The sequence below is a fragment of the Onychomys torridus genome, chromosome 20, assembly GCF_903995425.1.
Source record: "Onychomys torridus chromosome 20, mOncTor1.1, whole genome shotgun sequence".
NCBI lineage: Eukaryota > Metazoa > Chordata > Mammalia > Rodentia > Cricetidae > Onychomys > Onychomys torridus.
Window position 1 is genome coordinate 13,326,435 of NC_050462.1, and position 17,574 is coordinate 13,344,008.

At 44.0% G+C, this 17,574-nt stretch overlaps 1 protein-coding gene across 1 annotated transcript in view; it reads right to left on the minus strand.

The window, feature by feature from the left end:
* The window catches only part of Cfap54 (cilia and flagella associated protein 54), a 286,067-nt gene that overhangs the window by 221,022 nt on the left and 47,471 nt on the right, over positions 1–17,574 (minus strand). Inside the window, exons 16-19 of the mRNA XM_036170056.1 lie at positions 11,238–11,366; positions 10,573–10,699; positions 8,312–8,392; positions 8,097–8,218 (exon numbers count right to left, since the gene is read on the minus strand). Of these exons, the coding sequence (XP_036025949.1) occupies positions 8,097–8,218; positions 8,312–8,392; positions 10,573–10,699; positions 11,238–11,366 (459 nt within the window). The remainder of the gene's footprint in view (positions 1–8,096; positions 8,219–8,311; positions 8,393–10,572; positions 10,700–11,237; positions 11,367–17,574) is intronic.

Sequence of the window (17,574 nt, forward strand, 5' to 3'; positions counted from 1 at the left end):
AGGAGGGAGAGAGGGAGAGAGGGAGGAAGGAAGGGAGGAAGGAAGGAAGGGAGGAAGGAAGGAAGGAAAAAAAGACTGGATATGCCTCAGACTGCTGCTCAAAGCTGACTGCTCAAACTAACACCCCATATAAGTATAGATTCTAAGACTAGAGTTTCAGACATGGTTCTTCCTAAAATAATAAAGGCTGGCCTGCATTAAAATGAAAATGAACTCGTCCTTTTCCTGTTTTATTTGAGTGCTTGGCACCCCGCTCTGAAAGCACTAGCCGAGCTGAAATGTATCTGCAATGACGCAGCTTCTAAAATTCTGCTTTTCCGAGGCTTGGGACGCAATTCTGCACTCACAGGTCGCAAGTCTTAGCCATGAGCAAGGCCAGCTCAGAAGGGCCTTGCTTTTCTTTCCCTCAGAACAGGGTGTATCCCATAGTAGCCAGGATGAACCATCACTAATGCACAATGAAAATCCAGAAGTAGGGCTTGAACATATAGACCATGAACAAATGCCGTGAAGGACATCAGGAGCTGTCAGCCACTGCTGACACAGAGTGAGAAATGACACATCACAGGCTCTCCAGCTGCCTTTCATCCTCCCACAGAAGTCAAGCCATGCTCTCTGGGACACAGCGACTAGAGGAGGCGTCATGATGTGCTGCATCTTGAGCAACCTCTCTTCAGAGCTGCAATATGCTTATTTTTTTCCCCAGTATCAGACTCCTCAGCCCCCTGACGAGGCCTGGATAAATTTTCTGGTGTGGAACCTCTGACCCACACCCTGTGAAAGCCTCTCAAAGTCGGAAAACATCCTGTGTGCAGGGGATCTGAAGGATTTCCTTTCAGGACGCCTACCATGCTGTACACCAGACCGCTTCACGCGGTCTCTCCTAATGAGGTACCTCTCCGTGTTGTTTAAGGGAAGACCGTCTCTCTCCCTGCAAGCCACTTCATGCTTCCTCTGCTAGGATGTTCCACCTCCCTTAATGCCCTCCTGGCTTCTCTCCAACCTCAAAGTCTGATCACAGCCCTGTGATCACAAGGCAGACTTGCCTATTAAAGCTCATTCTGAAGGGTAATTTTACGTCAACTCCTTTCCCAAACCAACCAACCCGCTGCAGCTGACCAACAGCCTGCTCTCTGTTGTAACAAGTAAGTCTTTTTTTTTTCTCCTCCATCTCTGGGCTCCTCGGCTTCTGGTTTTGACTTTCAGAACAACCTCTAGCATCTACTGAAGGGCAAGCTTTTACACAGGAGTTTCTGTAACGGTCAGGAACGGGTCTTCTGGCTGTATCTCCCCATCTCCTCTTTTACTTTCTCACGTACCTCTCCTAAACCTGTAAAAACTCCCATGCAATTCCCCCTTCCAGACAGCATCACATCTTCTCTGCCGGTTCAAGACCTGCTCAAGCATCATCTCCACTGACATCTCCATGACAACCCCATGTTCTCAGGCCTCCCTCCCTACTCATCTTCACTGACTTTATTTCAGTGGGTACCGCGTTGTATGTTATCTGTGTACCCAAATGTCCACGCCTTGTTAGGAATGCCTTGATGGCAGGCAGAGTGCTTTGTTTACCTCTTTGGAGTCAGTCACTGCTCTTCCAGAGGTCCTGGGTTCAGTTCCCAGCACCCACGTGGTGGCTCACAACCATCTGTAATGAGATCTGGTGCCCTCTTCTGTATACATAATTAATAAGTAAATAAATAAATAAATAAATAAATAAATAAATAAATAAAATGTTCTCGCTATGTCTTGATCAACTTTAAGAAGAGATCCCGGGCTGGAGAGATGGCTCAGCCGTTAAAGGCTAGGCTCACAACCAAAAATATAAGAAGAGATCCCTCACTCCGATTCTGTGGCCCATTTTAAAATATGTTAGCAGAAATACCAAAGTTTGTATCAAAAAGCAGTGAAAGAAAGGTCCAAAATAAAGTCCTAGATTTGGGTCAAATAAATTCCATGACAGAACTGAAGGCAAACTAATGCTTGTTAAAAATGAAGTCCTGGGCTAGAGAGAAGGCTCAGAGGTTGAGAGCACTGCCTGCTCTTCCAGAGGTCCTGAGTTCTATTCCCAGCAACCACATGGTGGCTCACAACCATCTGTAATGAGATCTGGCGCCCTCTTCTGGCCTGCAGGCATATGTGCAGACAGAACACTATACATAATAAATAAATCTTTAAAAATAAAGTCCTAACTCACCAAGACAAACCTAGCAGCTGCTTGTAAGGTTCATTCATGAGAAAGTGTCTGGGGATGATTTAAGACCTTCAACCATACAGAAGGAAACATCGGAAAAACTCAAGAAGGAAAACAGTCTCAAAAGCAGCTGTACACCATTTTGAAAGGGTGTCAATAAAGACATGAGTGTTATCTACAACAAGGCTTTGGAAAACCGAGGTCTCACAACTGCAAAATCTGGACAGCTGTTGTCTTAGCTCACAAACTTAGTTTCCCAGACATGTCGGATGATGAAAACAGCTAACCTTGCATGCTCTCCGGATAGCCCTTGGAAATTAGAAAGGCTTGCCAAACCTAGAGGAAGAAATGACTCTTTGCTGACCAAGGAAAAAGGTTAACCAGGACCTTCAATGCAAAGGGACTTCTGCAGCAGGGCTGAAAGGAAGCAAGCATGCTTTTTTTTCATGGCCATTTGTGCATCCGTGGGCTGCATGAACGAAGGCCCTAAGTATTTTTGTGTGAATGCAAATGTCTCTGCCTATAGTTTCCATTAGAGAAAATGAGAGGTGCCTCTCTTGAGAAGTGTGCCAATGCTTATGAGGACAGGCTGACATTAAATACATTTGACACGGGCCTGACACCCACCGCGCATCAGAACGCTAATGGACAGACTTAACACAGTCCCGAGGGCATGGTTAAGATGTCCATAAACAAGTATCACAAAGCGGTGGGGATGGAGTGCCACATTCACTACTGTCTGGGAGCCCTCCCTGAGGTGCATTCCGGATCCCAGCGGGATGAGGCACACCTTGGAAGAAGATGAGAAGTAGGTTGAGTCATCTCCCAAGAACCCCCGCGAGGAATATTTCTGAGAATCAAAGATATGGCCTCAAAGATGAATCTAAGAGAAGGCATGGAAAGTGATGTGTCATCTCATGATGACAGATACAGCTGAGGCTCAGATAATAATTCTAACCAAGTGCTACAGAATGCTGAAAGTGAAGGGCAGAGCAATAATGGTAACAATTATAATAATAATGGCTAACAGTTACGGACTGTTTACTCTGCACCAAAAGCTAAGAATTTTATGTGCACCATTTCATCAAGTCTTTCTAAGAACCTCCCTTTAATAGAGAAATATTTACTGGTTTGTTTCTGGTGTTGTTTTGTTTTGTTGTTTGTTTTTGTTTTTTTGGAGACAGGGTCTCACTATGTAGTATGTCTGGCCTACAATTGGCAATGTACACCAGGCTGGCCAGGAACTAACAGAGATCCACCTGCCTCTGCCTCCTAAGTGCCGGAATTAAAGTTGTGCACCATCACATTTAGTAGATGAATATTCTAAGACAAGAGGCTGTCACTAACACAGAGCATACAGCCAATCTCTGGCAGAACCAGAACCCAAACCCCATATACTCCGAACACCATGCCACTGTATTGAAATGCAAAGTTAAGCTGGAAAAATAAAAATAAAAAAATAAAATTAAAAAAAATAAAAAACCTTGAGGAGGCAAACCAGATAAAGTTCACTACACTGTATCTTTAAGGTAGATGAAAAGAAAACTCTCTACTCTATAACTATGCCCAAATCCACTGCCAGTATTTGAAACCCAGGGTTTAAACCATGACCTTATTGTTACACCTAGCCCGTTATGTGTCACAAAGAAGGAGAGAGACAGCACTTATGGGTTCCAAAGATTTTAACAATTCACCACATAAGTGGGTCACTGATTGATCAGGGCCATAGGACAAGGCCTCGGGAGCCTTGTTTCTCCTGACAGCCCCAAGCAGGGGCAGAAGTGGGCTTTATAAACATAAAAATCACAGACATTTGTTGCCAAGTCACAGTTACACCTTTCAGCAATCAGGATGTAGAGATTAGGGGTTTTCTTGTGGTTTCCATCATTGCTACTTGATAGACAATGTGAGCCTTTCAGTCCAGCCAATTCACTTGTTCCTTCTGTTGCTGGGAACAGCCATGTTGTTTCTAGAGAGCTAAAGATGCATAATGACTACTTCTGTGGTTTAGGGAGGAGGTTGTTCAGCCATCTGGAAAGTTCTCAGCTCCCCCAGGGCTTGGGAACCTGAACTTTATTTCACCCTGCAGGTAACATGGAGTCTGGAGTCAAAATGGCGGTGCTCAGGCCAAGGGGCTTCTGCCAGCTCCCTTTGCTCATTAGAGGGGTCAGAATCAGAAAGGTCTCTGCCCTCCCACAAGGAAAACTGCAGCAGAACAGACATAAAGAACTGAAAGAGTCTCAGGAAAAAAACAATTCACACGTCCCTCAAGAAAGACAAATAGGATTGAGTTGGCTGGAATTCCATAAATAAGAAAAAGAAATAAACTCTACACTGCCAGTTCAGTTCGTAGGATAGAATCATAGACATAAATTCTGGAAATAGTGAAGCCGGGGCCCTACTAGAATGTCCAGTGACTCTGGTTCCCTCATAGCTCTCATAGTTCCAAAATGGGACTACACAACTACATTCTGTGCCGATAAGAAAAACGAATCTGCTAAGTCACAGTGCTCCTTGGCTGAGAGTTGGGGGTCCTAACACTGTTGTTTTTTATCTCCACTGCCCGTTTACTTCAGCTCCAGCAGATGGCATTAGGAGAGAAGCAGATGCAGCAATGAAGTTTCTTTGCAACAGAAGCCACAGAGAAAATGAAGTACGGATCGAGGGGCAGGGGAGTCCCAGAACAGGCAGAACAGGGTCATCACCTTCTCAGTAGCGTGCAAGTGTAGCAATAGAGGGGTTGCAAGCTCCATCCCCTCACAGAGGGCACAGGAAGACTCCCTTTCCTCAGCCAGGGGTTGCCACTGGGGTGTGTCCACTAAAGTTGCAGTCTTTTCATATGGCTATGGAAGAAGGTTCAGCTTCCAAAGAGGGAGCAATCAATAGGCCCCCTTTGCAGATTTAGCGTCCTTGCTCTACCTGATCATATCTAACGGGAAGGAAGTAATCCCTCCTTCAGTGATATCTGGAAAGGGAAATGCAGGAAGCAGCATTACGGAACACTGCCCTGAAACCCCTTAGGAACCTCTCCAGTGAAAGACATCATCTGCTAAGACATGAAGCATCCTCTGATAGACCCCTCAGTGAACTAACATGAGCCACATGGTGGCTGCCCAACCTAAAAGGAGAAAAGCATCCAGTGGAGGTGCTGTGTGCCATCCCCTCCTATAAAGGGACGGCACAGATTGCAAAGCCAGAGCTTTAACAGAGTAAAAGAGCCAAGGCAGGAGAGTGGGATAAATGCATTCCTCCAAACAAGAAAAGAAGCTCTTCATCCCATCTGGGAGACTAACATTATCAACAGCCTGTCCCTTGTCTGTGGCAACAAACTGGCTCACTTTTAATGGGTTTGGAATCACACTTGATCCGATTATATGGATCCACAGGGCAGAAAACTTTTGAAAAACCAAAACAGAGCATGAATTATTTAAGAGTTCCTAAGAGACCCAAGCTTTTCATACCTGTTTATGATATCAGGTGGCACATCCATTACTGACTTGGGGACAATTTTATTACAGGACCCTGATAATGTAAAACATTTTGTGATATTCTTCAGGAGAGAATGATTGCCAAGGGAAAGGGGTTTATTTGTCTTCTTTAAGGAAAGAAAGTTTGACAATTATTTGAGTCATAACATCGCTGTTTAGGAGAGTGCCCTGAGGAGCGATCATGACACTATTAACACTTGGATGGAAACTGCCTCTGAGGAGCAGCGGCGGCTACCCAAGATTCCGACCTCAAAATAAATATTCAACATGCCCCCAGCTAGTAAAATCCCTTGTTGGGGATCCTGTATAAAGAACGGCGCCTCTAAACACATCTCATGAGGCTATCTTAGGAGGACATGATACTCATAATTTTTCTCCAGTTCAAACAGTCTTAGGAAACAAAAAGAAATGGAAACTTAGACTCCTTGTATCTCCACTATCTCCCTCCCCAGCCTCAGTGGAAGTAAAGCTATAGCAAGGAAGTGGGAAGGAGACATCAAAGGTTTCAATCTCCTCAGGCCCCAAAGGCACGTGAGATGAGTCTTGAGAGCAACACTTTTTAAAGAAATTACATTTTATTCTCCATAGAAATGAGACTGGAGTGCCGGCATCCTCTAAGCACGCAGCCTCAAAGTGTCTACTGAGAGAACAGATCTGAACACATCCAGACATCTTCCAACAAGGATCAGGCTCCTTGACCCTGTCAGCTCAGATATGCCATCAATCCCCGCCCCCAACTCAAATGCTGGAAATCCAAAAGCTCTTCCCTCACACTGCCAGACCAGACTCCCCCTCAAGGATAGCATCAATCCATCCAAAGCCCTTAGCCTGCTGTACAAGAAGAGCTCTTCCAAGTCTTCTGTCCTTTCCATCGGGTCTCGTCACCATCCTTCCCCCAACCTCCTCCTGCCCTGCCACATCCAAGCCCCCCACAGTGAGTGACAGGCAAGACTACAAGTGTTCAACGACTCCTGGACTCTAGAGACTCTGCACACATTGCTCTCTGCCTGGAGTGTTCTCTCTTCTCGGGACTTGTCATCTCTGGCTACTCAGTGTTCCTTCAGCGTTCAACTTTAGTCTATGTCCAAGTTTTGAAAAGCCTGCTTGCTAACCACGAATGCTTCCTTCTAGCTCTTCTCTTCTCAGACTCCCAATTTCTGGTCTCTGATGGGATCTCATAGAAACGCCCGCTTTTGTGATTTTTCTATAACAATAAAATCTCCACCTTGATGCCTTATTTCCTTCCCTATTCAGTCTGAACTTTTTTTTTTTCATACTGTAAACATTTAGTTATTACCTGTAATAACAAAGAGACTGAGAGCTGCAGGTTCAGAAAAGGAGCTGACACAATCACTCTTCATTACAAGCTGTGTTAGGTGAGAGAGGCCCGTGACCATGAGGGAAATGGGAAGCCATGATCAGACCCTGAGGTAGGACAGCATTAAGAGGGGATAGTATGTCATACCAGAGACAACATGCTGGGTCCTTAAAAGGAAGGAAGGCCTTCCCTTAAAGCACCTGGAGAGGAATACCACTATTTAATATCTTAAAGTGGAAGAGTAGGAAAAATAGTTCATCAGCCAGGTGGTGGTGCACACATCTTTAATCCCAGCACTCGGGAGGCAGAAGCAGGCAGATTTCTGTGAGTTCAAGGCTACAGAGAGAGTTTCAGGACAGCCAAGGCTACACGGAGAAACCCTGTCTCAAAAAACAAAAACATAAAAATAGCTGCCATGGACTACATTGATTAGGGAAGCTAGAAGAAAAGAGGAAGCCTTCAGAGAAGTTCCCTGAGCAAAGGAGAGAGGTGATTTCCACATATTTTTGGAGGGTGGCAGAAAACTCCACAGCACCTGATTTATGATTTAGTCCATCAAAGCCTATATTGCCAACTTTCACGGCTGCAAGGAACCTGGCCTGACTTCTGAGAGAGGGAGCTGGGAACTCTGTGGCCTAACAGCATCAGTTTAAAAAATTAATAATCCTATACAAGTCTTCATTGTGACAAATATTCTGCTGTCATTGCTGCTATACAGATCATATCAGGATATATCAGACCACCATGAAGAAGGAGCTTCTAAAATTTCATGGTCTCCAACCACAGTGTTCTAGCCAGGCCTCTTCCTTGGATTCAGCTTCTCCCATCATTCATGCCTATTCTCAACTCATTCCAAACATCCTCGTCTCCACTGCTGGCAGAAACCCTTGCTTCCTGCATTATGAAATGATTGAGGCAAGACAGCATCAACTTCCCACAGAGATCCACCTGTCTCTGCCTCCCAAGTGCTGGGATTAAAGGTGTGCGCCACCAAACGTCCAACTCAAACCCTGTTTTTAAAAGATAAGCAAAGCACTCGTTTTAACACAAGGTGAATGTCAGGACTAGAAGAAGAAATGGAAAGATGAAATACTACCATCAACAACTTCCACGAAGTTTCACAGTCTGCATCTTTCTCAAACAGTAAGAGAGCCTTCTGCATCAGGTAGCAGGCTTTCGACAACTTGTTCTTCTTTATTTTATTCCTGACAGTTGACTCTGGGGAGGCAAACAAATAGTCACTCAAAGATCAAGATCAAAGCTGTCCTCTAAATTGGTTGAGCTACATGGGATCCAACACTAATCACCTACCTGAGAAACAAGAAGGACGTCTAGGTTCCTTTAACTTTTCCCAGCCTTTGGTATTTGTGCTAACAGTGTGAGTCTGCAGAACTGAAAAACACCACCAATTATAAACCAAACAGGAAGCCGTGTTTTCCTTGTGGGGAACTGACCCATGACCTTGGGCATGCCAGGCATGTGCTCAACCACTACGGGCTAAGCCCAGACCTTGGTTTATTTTTGGCTGAAACCGGATCTCCTTATTTGAACTTGCTTTGTAGCCCAGGCAGGACTCCAACCTATAATCCACTTGCTCTAGCTCCCTGCATGTTGGAACTCCAGGCTTGTACCCCCACACCCAGCAGCTTGTAGTTCTCACCTTTTCTTTTTCAGTGGTGTGCCCCAGGACATAGAATTTCCCAATTATCAAAATATTTGATTTTCTGTTTCATCGTAGGTAAAATCACCTTGTGGAACTCTTATCTACTTTACCTTCTTCTTACATAAGATGGCAAGCCCTGATGCCAAACTGTCCCTTGTCCTTTCTGGAAAAACTGTGTCCCATGGTTCCTGGAAACCTGAGTCCTCCAGGACAGTGAAAACCTAACTGTTTTCACCTAGGACACAAAGGACTCAGATGTCCAGTTTGGGTACAGTTGGGATCAACCCTCATGGTGGTGCAATAAAAAGGATGAGGGATAATTGATGGAGCTGTGCTGGCCCATGACATAGAAAGGACATGACTCTTAGGTCTGGTCCACAAGGGACCTGACTATTTCGTTTCTGTCCTGCGAAGTATGCAGGGTGTGGTGATTTTAATAAGAACGGCCCTCATAGACTCATATATTTGAATATTTGGGCCCTAGTTGATGGAACTGTTTTGGGAAGGATTAGTAGGCGTGGCCTGTAGGAGGAGTTGTGTCACTGGGGGTGGACTTTGAGGTTTCAAAATCCCATGCAAGAGCCAGTCTCTTTCTTTTTTGCCTCCAACTTGCAGACTCAGTAGTAGCCTTCCGCTGCTGCTCCAGAACTATGCCTGTTGTCTGCGGCCTTGCTCCCTGCCATGACGGCCATGGACTCACCCTCTGAATCTGTAAGGAAGCCCCCAGTTGAATGTTTCTTTTATGATTCTTTATTCATGGCATCTCTTCACAGCAACAGAAGAGTAACTAAGCCACGACGGGGCTTCCTAAGGAACCCTAACAACACGCCCCTTTTGTTGATTTTATTTGTGCTAATGAGTGTAAATGATAGTGACTGACAAAAAAATAGAAGCAGATACCACTGAAGGATAAGATTTACGGGGAACTCTCAGTACAGATATAGATGAGTCATAGAAAAAGCGTGGTCATCAGTGAATGGCCACCCTGGAGTTCTTGAATAAGAAAGACAGAAACAGCACTTCCAGGGCATGAATCCAGTGGCAGCATACTTGAATGAAGAAGGACGGACGGAAGAAAATAGCAGCCTGTGCTAGGGTGGGAGGTCAATAAAGCAACAGCAGAAGAGCCAAGGAGACTCAGGGATACAGCTTGGAACCTTCACTGACTCCACAAAGATCGAGTTCTGGCCCACCATCCACGCCCGATTGTGGTCCCTCATGAAAACTCCTTTGGCCTTCAAAGACCTGATGAACAGTAGTCAGAATCAACCATTAAACAGTAACCCCCAGAGCGAACAGAGCCCTATTCTTCCACCAAGGATGATATAGGAAATAATGAGTATTTTTTAAGGGAACCAGACACAATCATTCTATTGAGCTTTAAATGGCATTTCTAAACCACATATTTTCAGCTGCAAATAATGTTTATGGCTAATTATTCTTGGGAAGCTTGTTTACGTAACAGAAACATTGTATCAGGCTTTCAGTTTACTTATGATGAAACAGAGATGCTTTCATTATTATCTGCTCCACTCTACATCTAAAGGGTCACATAGAAAACAGTTTTTAAAGCTATGTAAATGTTTAAAATAAAATATAAAAGGATGAAAACGTAAGAAGGTAAAAACAAAGGATCTTGGTAGGTACTAAATAAATGCTTGTTCTGTTGAATTAACAAAACACCAATAACTTACTATAAGCAAACAAATATAATCATACCCTTTTAGAAATCTACTGACCTGCCATGCAAAGTGTAAACTGATAAACAATAAATCCAAGGAGAAAAAAAATAAAGTAATAAAACTTATTTGCAAAGTGGGCAACAAACACAAGTACAAGATTTAATCCACTCTGCCCTTGAATGGCGCTTAACAGGTCTTCTGTATGGCTACTTCGGGGTGACTACTACCTTGCAATTGGTCAAGAAGTACAACGGCTATGCGGTGCTGAGCCTGGATTAACTCAAGATGCAGATCCATCATGAAGCTGTTTGGTGCGATGGGCTTGTAAGTATCCCCCTCTATGTCATGAGAGTACTTGAGCCGAGTTGAAGAAGAAATTAAAAAGGGAAACAGTTATCAAAACAACCTAAAAAATGGCTCTGCCTTATTCTCTTTCAAGTTCTGTCTTATTCATAGCCATTTAATTCTGTTCACTTCTAGCCCTGAGCAGCTGGCTCACATGACGACGCGTGTTCTCTTAGAGTGTCCTCTTCACTGACAAACTCAGAGACACCACTCTCCTTGATTTCTTTTGGGAAGAGCTATTTCTGGCCTATGAGAGGAAACCACACTTTTTTTTTTTTAAGATTTATTTATTTATTATGTATACAGTATTCTGTCTACATGTGTCCCTGCAGGCCAGAAGAGGGCACCAGCTCTCATTACAAGTGGTTGTGAGCCACCATGTGGTTGCTGGGAATTGAACTCAGGACCTCTGGAAGAGCAGTCAGTGCTCTAAACCTCTGAGCCATCTCTCCAGCCCAGAAACAACACTTTATGCACGTCCTTGGAAAGCCAGCTCTTTTCCTACTTAAGGAAAACCTGGACCTAATGTGAGATTGTTCACCCTCACCTTGACATAGCAATGGTCAATTGTTGATGATCCATCTGACAGAGTAGTTAACATGGAATTCCAGTTCATCCCAGCGATGGCTTTATCGAGGAGTTCATATGCATAAAATAGCTGCTCCGAGGGTGCTCGCTGGAATAATTTCACAAACAAAAAGGAAAAGCTGAAACTCCTTTTAACAATCACCCAAAACCGAAGAGCAGAAACAGTCTGTCCAATGCCAGCCACGCTCTGTCTCTTACTAAATATGCTGAGCTTCAACTAAATACCGAGTACTGTCGATGAAGATGAAAATAATATATTTCACAAATATACATTTCAGTTCCAGTCATTGTCTCCAAAATTCTACCTGTATCCAGCACACAGGTAAATGTTAACTATGAACTTCACATAAGCTTAGTTCTTTCACACACTTAATTTTAAAACTTGCTACTTTTTTAAATCTCAGAAGGTAAGAGCTGGAAATTTAGACTTTGGGTTCATAAAAAACAACACAGATTGATTTTCAAAGTCTACACATCTTTTTTAGCATTGTTATTCTCACAGGAAGACTAGTACCGAACAAAGAACATCAGCCATATCCAAATGCTTTTCTCTGAATCTTTTACACATATGGATAAAACCAAAGCCCCCTGGGCCACCATCCACAAAGTCACTCTGCCTCGCTACCCCAACAAGGAGCCACTTCCCCTGAATCTTTTATCATTCATTTGTGCTACCTAATTTTTTCCCACTCTCACCATACAGGTGAGAGCAATATGTAACATCATATTTAATTTTTAAATGCTTTTTAAATTCTCTATCATAAAATTCTTCCAGATATTTTCTTCACTCGACCACAGACTCAAGCTGGTGTTGGCACCTTAGTGATTCAGGTAGAGTGTGGTTATGCCACAGGACCTCTCTCTAAGTACCCCCAAGCAGAAAGGGGCTGAATGTACACAACCAACAGGTTCCCCATGTTTTTCAACTGTTGGTGAGAAGTTATCTCCCTGTAATTCTCCACAGCTTCCTTGGAGTCTCTGTGACTCAGGGAACCTGGGAAGCAGCTGACAGCAACCTCAAGCATCAGCACCTACTACAGTGGTACAGATGGATTGCAAGAGCTTGCTTAATACGGCTGGTAAATTCACATCTTCCTTCTGCTACCACAGAATAAGAACCTCTCATTACAAACTCAGTCAAATGTTCCTCCATAGAAGACTAGCCACCTAGGACCGTCCAGAAGTGACATGCTGCAAATACAGTTCCAGGAGTTCCCTGGAATCCAAATGTAGGAAATGCAAGGATGACTCATATTTGTATAGGATGGAAGATGCCATTCTCAAGAGCATGCCACCATTACTATGAATGTGCTGATGGACATGTAGACCACTACCACTAAATACCCTGCGATGAGCTGTGTCTGTGCTTGAAACCAAATGATCACTTCCTGTATGGTCTTTACTGCTTCTTCTTCTTTTTTTTTTTTTCCTGGTTCAGTCTTCATTTGTCTAAGACTTCTAAAATATGTTGAATAGGAAAATGGTGGCTACCCAAATATGATTATATCAGAATAAAGGGACAGTTTTTAATCTTGTACCATAGTTATAACATTAATTGACAGTCTTTGGATGGTTTGCTTTATTGGGTGAGAGGCCTTCTATCTCTATCTGCTAAATATTATGTTTTGAAAAGTTGGCTGTTGCTCTTGTCAAAGGCTTCATTTGCATCTCGTTGTGGACTGGTATGGCCATGTTTTTCCTTACTCTTTGATGTGGGACTGTGCTGTACTGCATTACAGAGTGCTAATGTTGAATCAGCCTTACTTCTAGGGAATATACACAGTTGGATCCCATACAACCATTCAGCGTATCTATCTCCACCAACAGTCACAGGCTCAGGGAGGCTTCCAACCACTCAAGTTATCCGTTCAAATAACAAAATGACTTGAGGATACAACCAAGGCTGCAAATCATTGGTGTGAGACTTTCTCCCATTCACTCCTCCTCTCAGGACTTAGCCTGAAATATCTCCCTATAAAACACATTTTTTTCCCTAGGATGTAGTCTTTTGTAGGTTCTAACTTTATGAGGAGGCTCAATGCCAATTCCATCTTTCATGAGCTGAAGTTCTATCTCCTTCCCCTAGATAGCTGTTTAAAAAAAATCAAAACAAAAAAACCTATGCTTGCTTGTAACTACACCCCGCAACCTGATGCAGCATCCACCTGCATGCCCACTATTCCAGTTTTCACTTCCTGTTTCTGTTTTGGCCTCTAGAATTTTCCTAACTTTCTTGTGAATTTTGCAATGTGCTTAAAGATACCTGTTCAACTCTGTCCAAAATGTCTAGATGTCTTCCAAAAGGGAAATGTTTAAGTCATTGTTGTTTAGCCAAAAACAGAGGTCACTAAGGGTGGAGGATAGCATTCAGGGGCCATCTGCCTTCTTTCTTGAGTCAGGGTCTCTCAAGTAGGCTCAGTTAGCTTGCCAGTGAGCTCCAGCAATCTGCCTATCTCAGCCTCTCCAGCTCTAGGATTACAAGCATGACTCATCACACTGGCTTCTTACACGGGTTCTGGAGGTTGAACTTCAGTCCTCACACTTGTTCATCAAGTATTATGCCAACTGAGCTATTGCCTCAGCCCTGGGGATACCTTTTTGACACCAAAAATGTTTGAAGACCCCACACACACCCGAATCCTGCCATTATCTTCACCATCACCACTACGCACATCTTGTCTTCAACACCATAGCCAACACTAAATTAAAACTTGCTTACAATCCAGGGATAATTACACTGCACAGTCTTTTAACTGCCGGGGCTCTAGAAGACAATTACTCATTAGTTAGTGTGTTTTTATAATCAATCCATTTGTTGAATAGACGCTACGTATCCTGAAAAATTTTGAAATTGTTCTAAACCATGTCATCACAATGGTACCCCTTATATTTTTCATGTAGTATTTTGCATGTATGCAAGAAATATAATTTTTCTCACCTAAGGATTGCTAAGTGAATACATGAATCCTGGACTCTCCTACAATAATTCCCTTCCACATAGATCTGAGACCTAAGCTGAGGTCAGAACTCCCCATGAAACATAAACAGCTAACATACATAAGGTCCATGTTTCCAAAGTGCCACTAATATGTCCATTAAGTAGGCTAACAACCCAGCAGAACAGGTACCATTGTAGTTTCACTGATGAAGATACTTGGACAGATCACATGATTCACTCAAGTTCATAAGTCAACATCCTAGCCAAGATTCAACAGTGGATCCGTCCAGAACAAATGGTAGGCTTCAGGGCACCATGTGCTGCTATGGTTGAGCAGACTGTGCACTACACAGTGTTAATACCTGACATTTACACCTTCGTCATCAAAGATGTCATAGTGTGGCAATTTCTCAAGACATTGTAGTAAACTACTTGGAGCATATAATGCATTTTCTGACTCCAGGCCCAGTAGCAATGGCCTTTGGATTCTTTGTTGTGAGAAACTCAACACCTAGGTGTAGCTAGTTTTCCTTCCTGGCCCATAGTCAGGACAAATCTCTCTCACCTGCCAGTCCCACAGCTGCTCAGACCCAACCAAGTAAACACAGAGACTTACATTATTTCTAAACTGTATGGCCGTGGCAGGCTTCTTGCTAACTGTTCTTATATCTTAAATTAACCCATTTCTATTAATCTATAAGTTGCCATGTGGCTCATGGCTTACTGGTATCTTAAGGTGTTGCTTCTCATCACTGCGGCTGGCAGCGTCTCTCGGCTCCGCCTTGTAGGTGTGACAATTACCAAAGCCTCAGTGGGGGTGGTACTTCCAGATCAAAGCTGGAATGGCTACCCACTACACCTAGGAAATCCATTTTATGTAGTGGCTCTAGTTGGTAGAAAAGTTCAAGCCAGAAAACTCAGCCCTTTCTAATTCTCACTTGGGTTCCTGCACATTCCCCCTTCGCATCATGGAGAACAAGAGCTAGCCCACCACACCTGTGATTCTCAAACTCTAGTGTCCTTAAGAACCCACCTGAGTTGAAATTATAATTGATTGTGTCTGGAGTGAGAAAAGAGAGGCTGCATCTTGTGTAGGCACTATGAGGAAGCCCTAGACAAACCACTGTTGGGCAATCATGCCTCCTCTGCCCCTCACGTAGACCAGTTTCTGTTCCCAGTTGAGATCTCTTAAATCTAGCTCTCTCCACAAGCCACAATTAAAAATAAAGAATTCAAATATGTACCTCTGGGCCTTAAAATTAGAAAATGAGCATTCATTTGAGAAGGTAAATTCACAACAACCCCTTTTTATGACATTTGTTTGGTACCAAGTTTCCTAGCATTTACTTGTCATACCAAGTATGGCAGAAAGATGAAATCGTACTTTTAAACTGAGTACTTGTAGGGCTGGTGAGATTGCTCAGTAGTAATGACACTTTCAGCCAGGATCTACATTGTGGAAGGAAAACACCAACTCCCACAGGATGTCCTCTGACCTCCATACATGCTCCATGGTGCATGCCTTCACACACACACACACACACACACACACACACACACACACACACTAATTAAATGTATTTTTTAAGCCTATTTCGCCTGTGGAACAACATCTAAGGTTGATCTCTGGCCTCAACTGATAGGTTTCTGTCAATTCGGCAGACCAGATCAGAACAGGTTAAAAGCAGAAAAATGAAGGTTTATTTGTTCCTGGGCTAGTTCATGGGTCCCAAAGAACAGGGCCAGGGAAGTCATACACCTAGGCTAAGACAGAGAGGTTTTATAGACACTAGGTGATGGGTGATGACATGTCAGCCAGGAGCTAGGATTGTGCCCAAGTGTCATCAAAAGCTCAGTCCCTGGGTGGGCACTTGAGTGGGCTGGCCATGTCAGAAAGGTGGGTTGCATGAGCTGCCAGAAACGTGGAACTGGGTTTTGGTACCATTCCTTTGTTCAGAGTTTTCTCAGTGTGGGTGGGGTTGGGGAAAGTATGGCATCACATTACTGAGCTTGTGCAGGGGTTCTGACCAAACATCCCAACCTCTTTGGGTATATGAGTGCTGGTTCAGATCTGGCTACTTCCTGCTAGCATGAGATGGTGGGGGGGGGTGGCAGGCTGGTGTTCAAAAGGAGGTAGGAATGTAGGGGTGTTAATTGCCACACTAGAGACCCCATGAATCCATTCCTAGAGAAATTGGCGAAGGCAGGGGAATAGAAGTAAAAATAGACAAATGAGAATGACCAGTCCCATAATGGGGGCCAGCCAGGCAAAAAAAGAGGACTGCCACCAGAGTCAGGAGAGGAAGTGGGCTGGTGACCGTGGGGTGGTCTGGGATGACTGCCTCATTAATGAGCAGAGGTCCTGAACGAAGCTGTAGGCGCTGGTAGGCGCTGGTAGGCACTGATAGGCACTGGCGGGGGGGCTTACACGCTGGGGGAATGGGGGTGTTGCAAGGCAAGGGATTGAGAGTCACTGAGATATGGTAATAATGTGCTTGAGGCTGAGGTGATGGGTTTCAGAAATGGGAAACTGGGGTCTGGAGGGGAGGGAAGAGGGGTCCTTACGGCCAACTAGGATCGACTGGTGGTGGGTAGTGATCACTGGGATGGAGATATGTTTATAGGATATTACTTTAAGGTGTGTTGCTTTTGTTTATGTTGCATTTGTTTAACTCTGTGAAGCTGTGTTGCTGTGCCTGTCTAAAACACCAGGTGGTCTAATAAAGAACTGAGCGGCCAATAGTGAGGCAGAAGAGAGAAATAAGTAGGGTTGGCAGGCAGAAAGAATAAATAGAAGGAGAAATCTGGGAGGGGATTATTGAAAAGAAGAAATAGCCAGAGAAGGAAAAATAATCCAGGGGCCAACCACACCCAGCTACACAACCAGCAACAGAGTAAGTAATAAAGGTATGCAAAAATAAAGAAAGGTAAAAGCCCAGAGGCAAAAGACAGATGGGTTTAAGTTAAGGAAAGCTGTCAAGAAACAAGCCAAGCTAAGGCTGGGCATTTATAATTCAGAGTAAGCCTCCATGTGATTTATTTGGGATCTGGGTTGTGGGTCCCCCAAAAGAGAATAAACAAACAACAGAGATACCCCATACTTGAGGGTCAACCAGATCTGGGAGGGTAGGGACAGGGCAGCATGGGATAGGGACCCATGAGGTGACCAGAGGAAGAAGAGGGGAGTCAGGAGAGATTATGGGGGCCAGAGAGAGGGTGGCCCCAAAGTGACTGAGGATGTGGTGGCCAGGTAAAGGCAATAGGCAGATAGGCATGACCAGAAAAGAGTGTAAGAAGAATCATCCTGCAAGAATGCAGGGAAGTGGCAGGATCTTGGGTGGGAAGGAGGTGGTTCCAT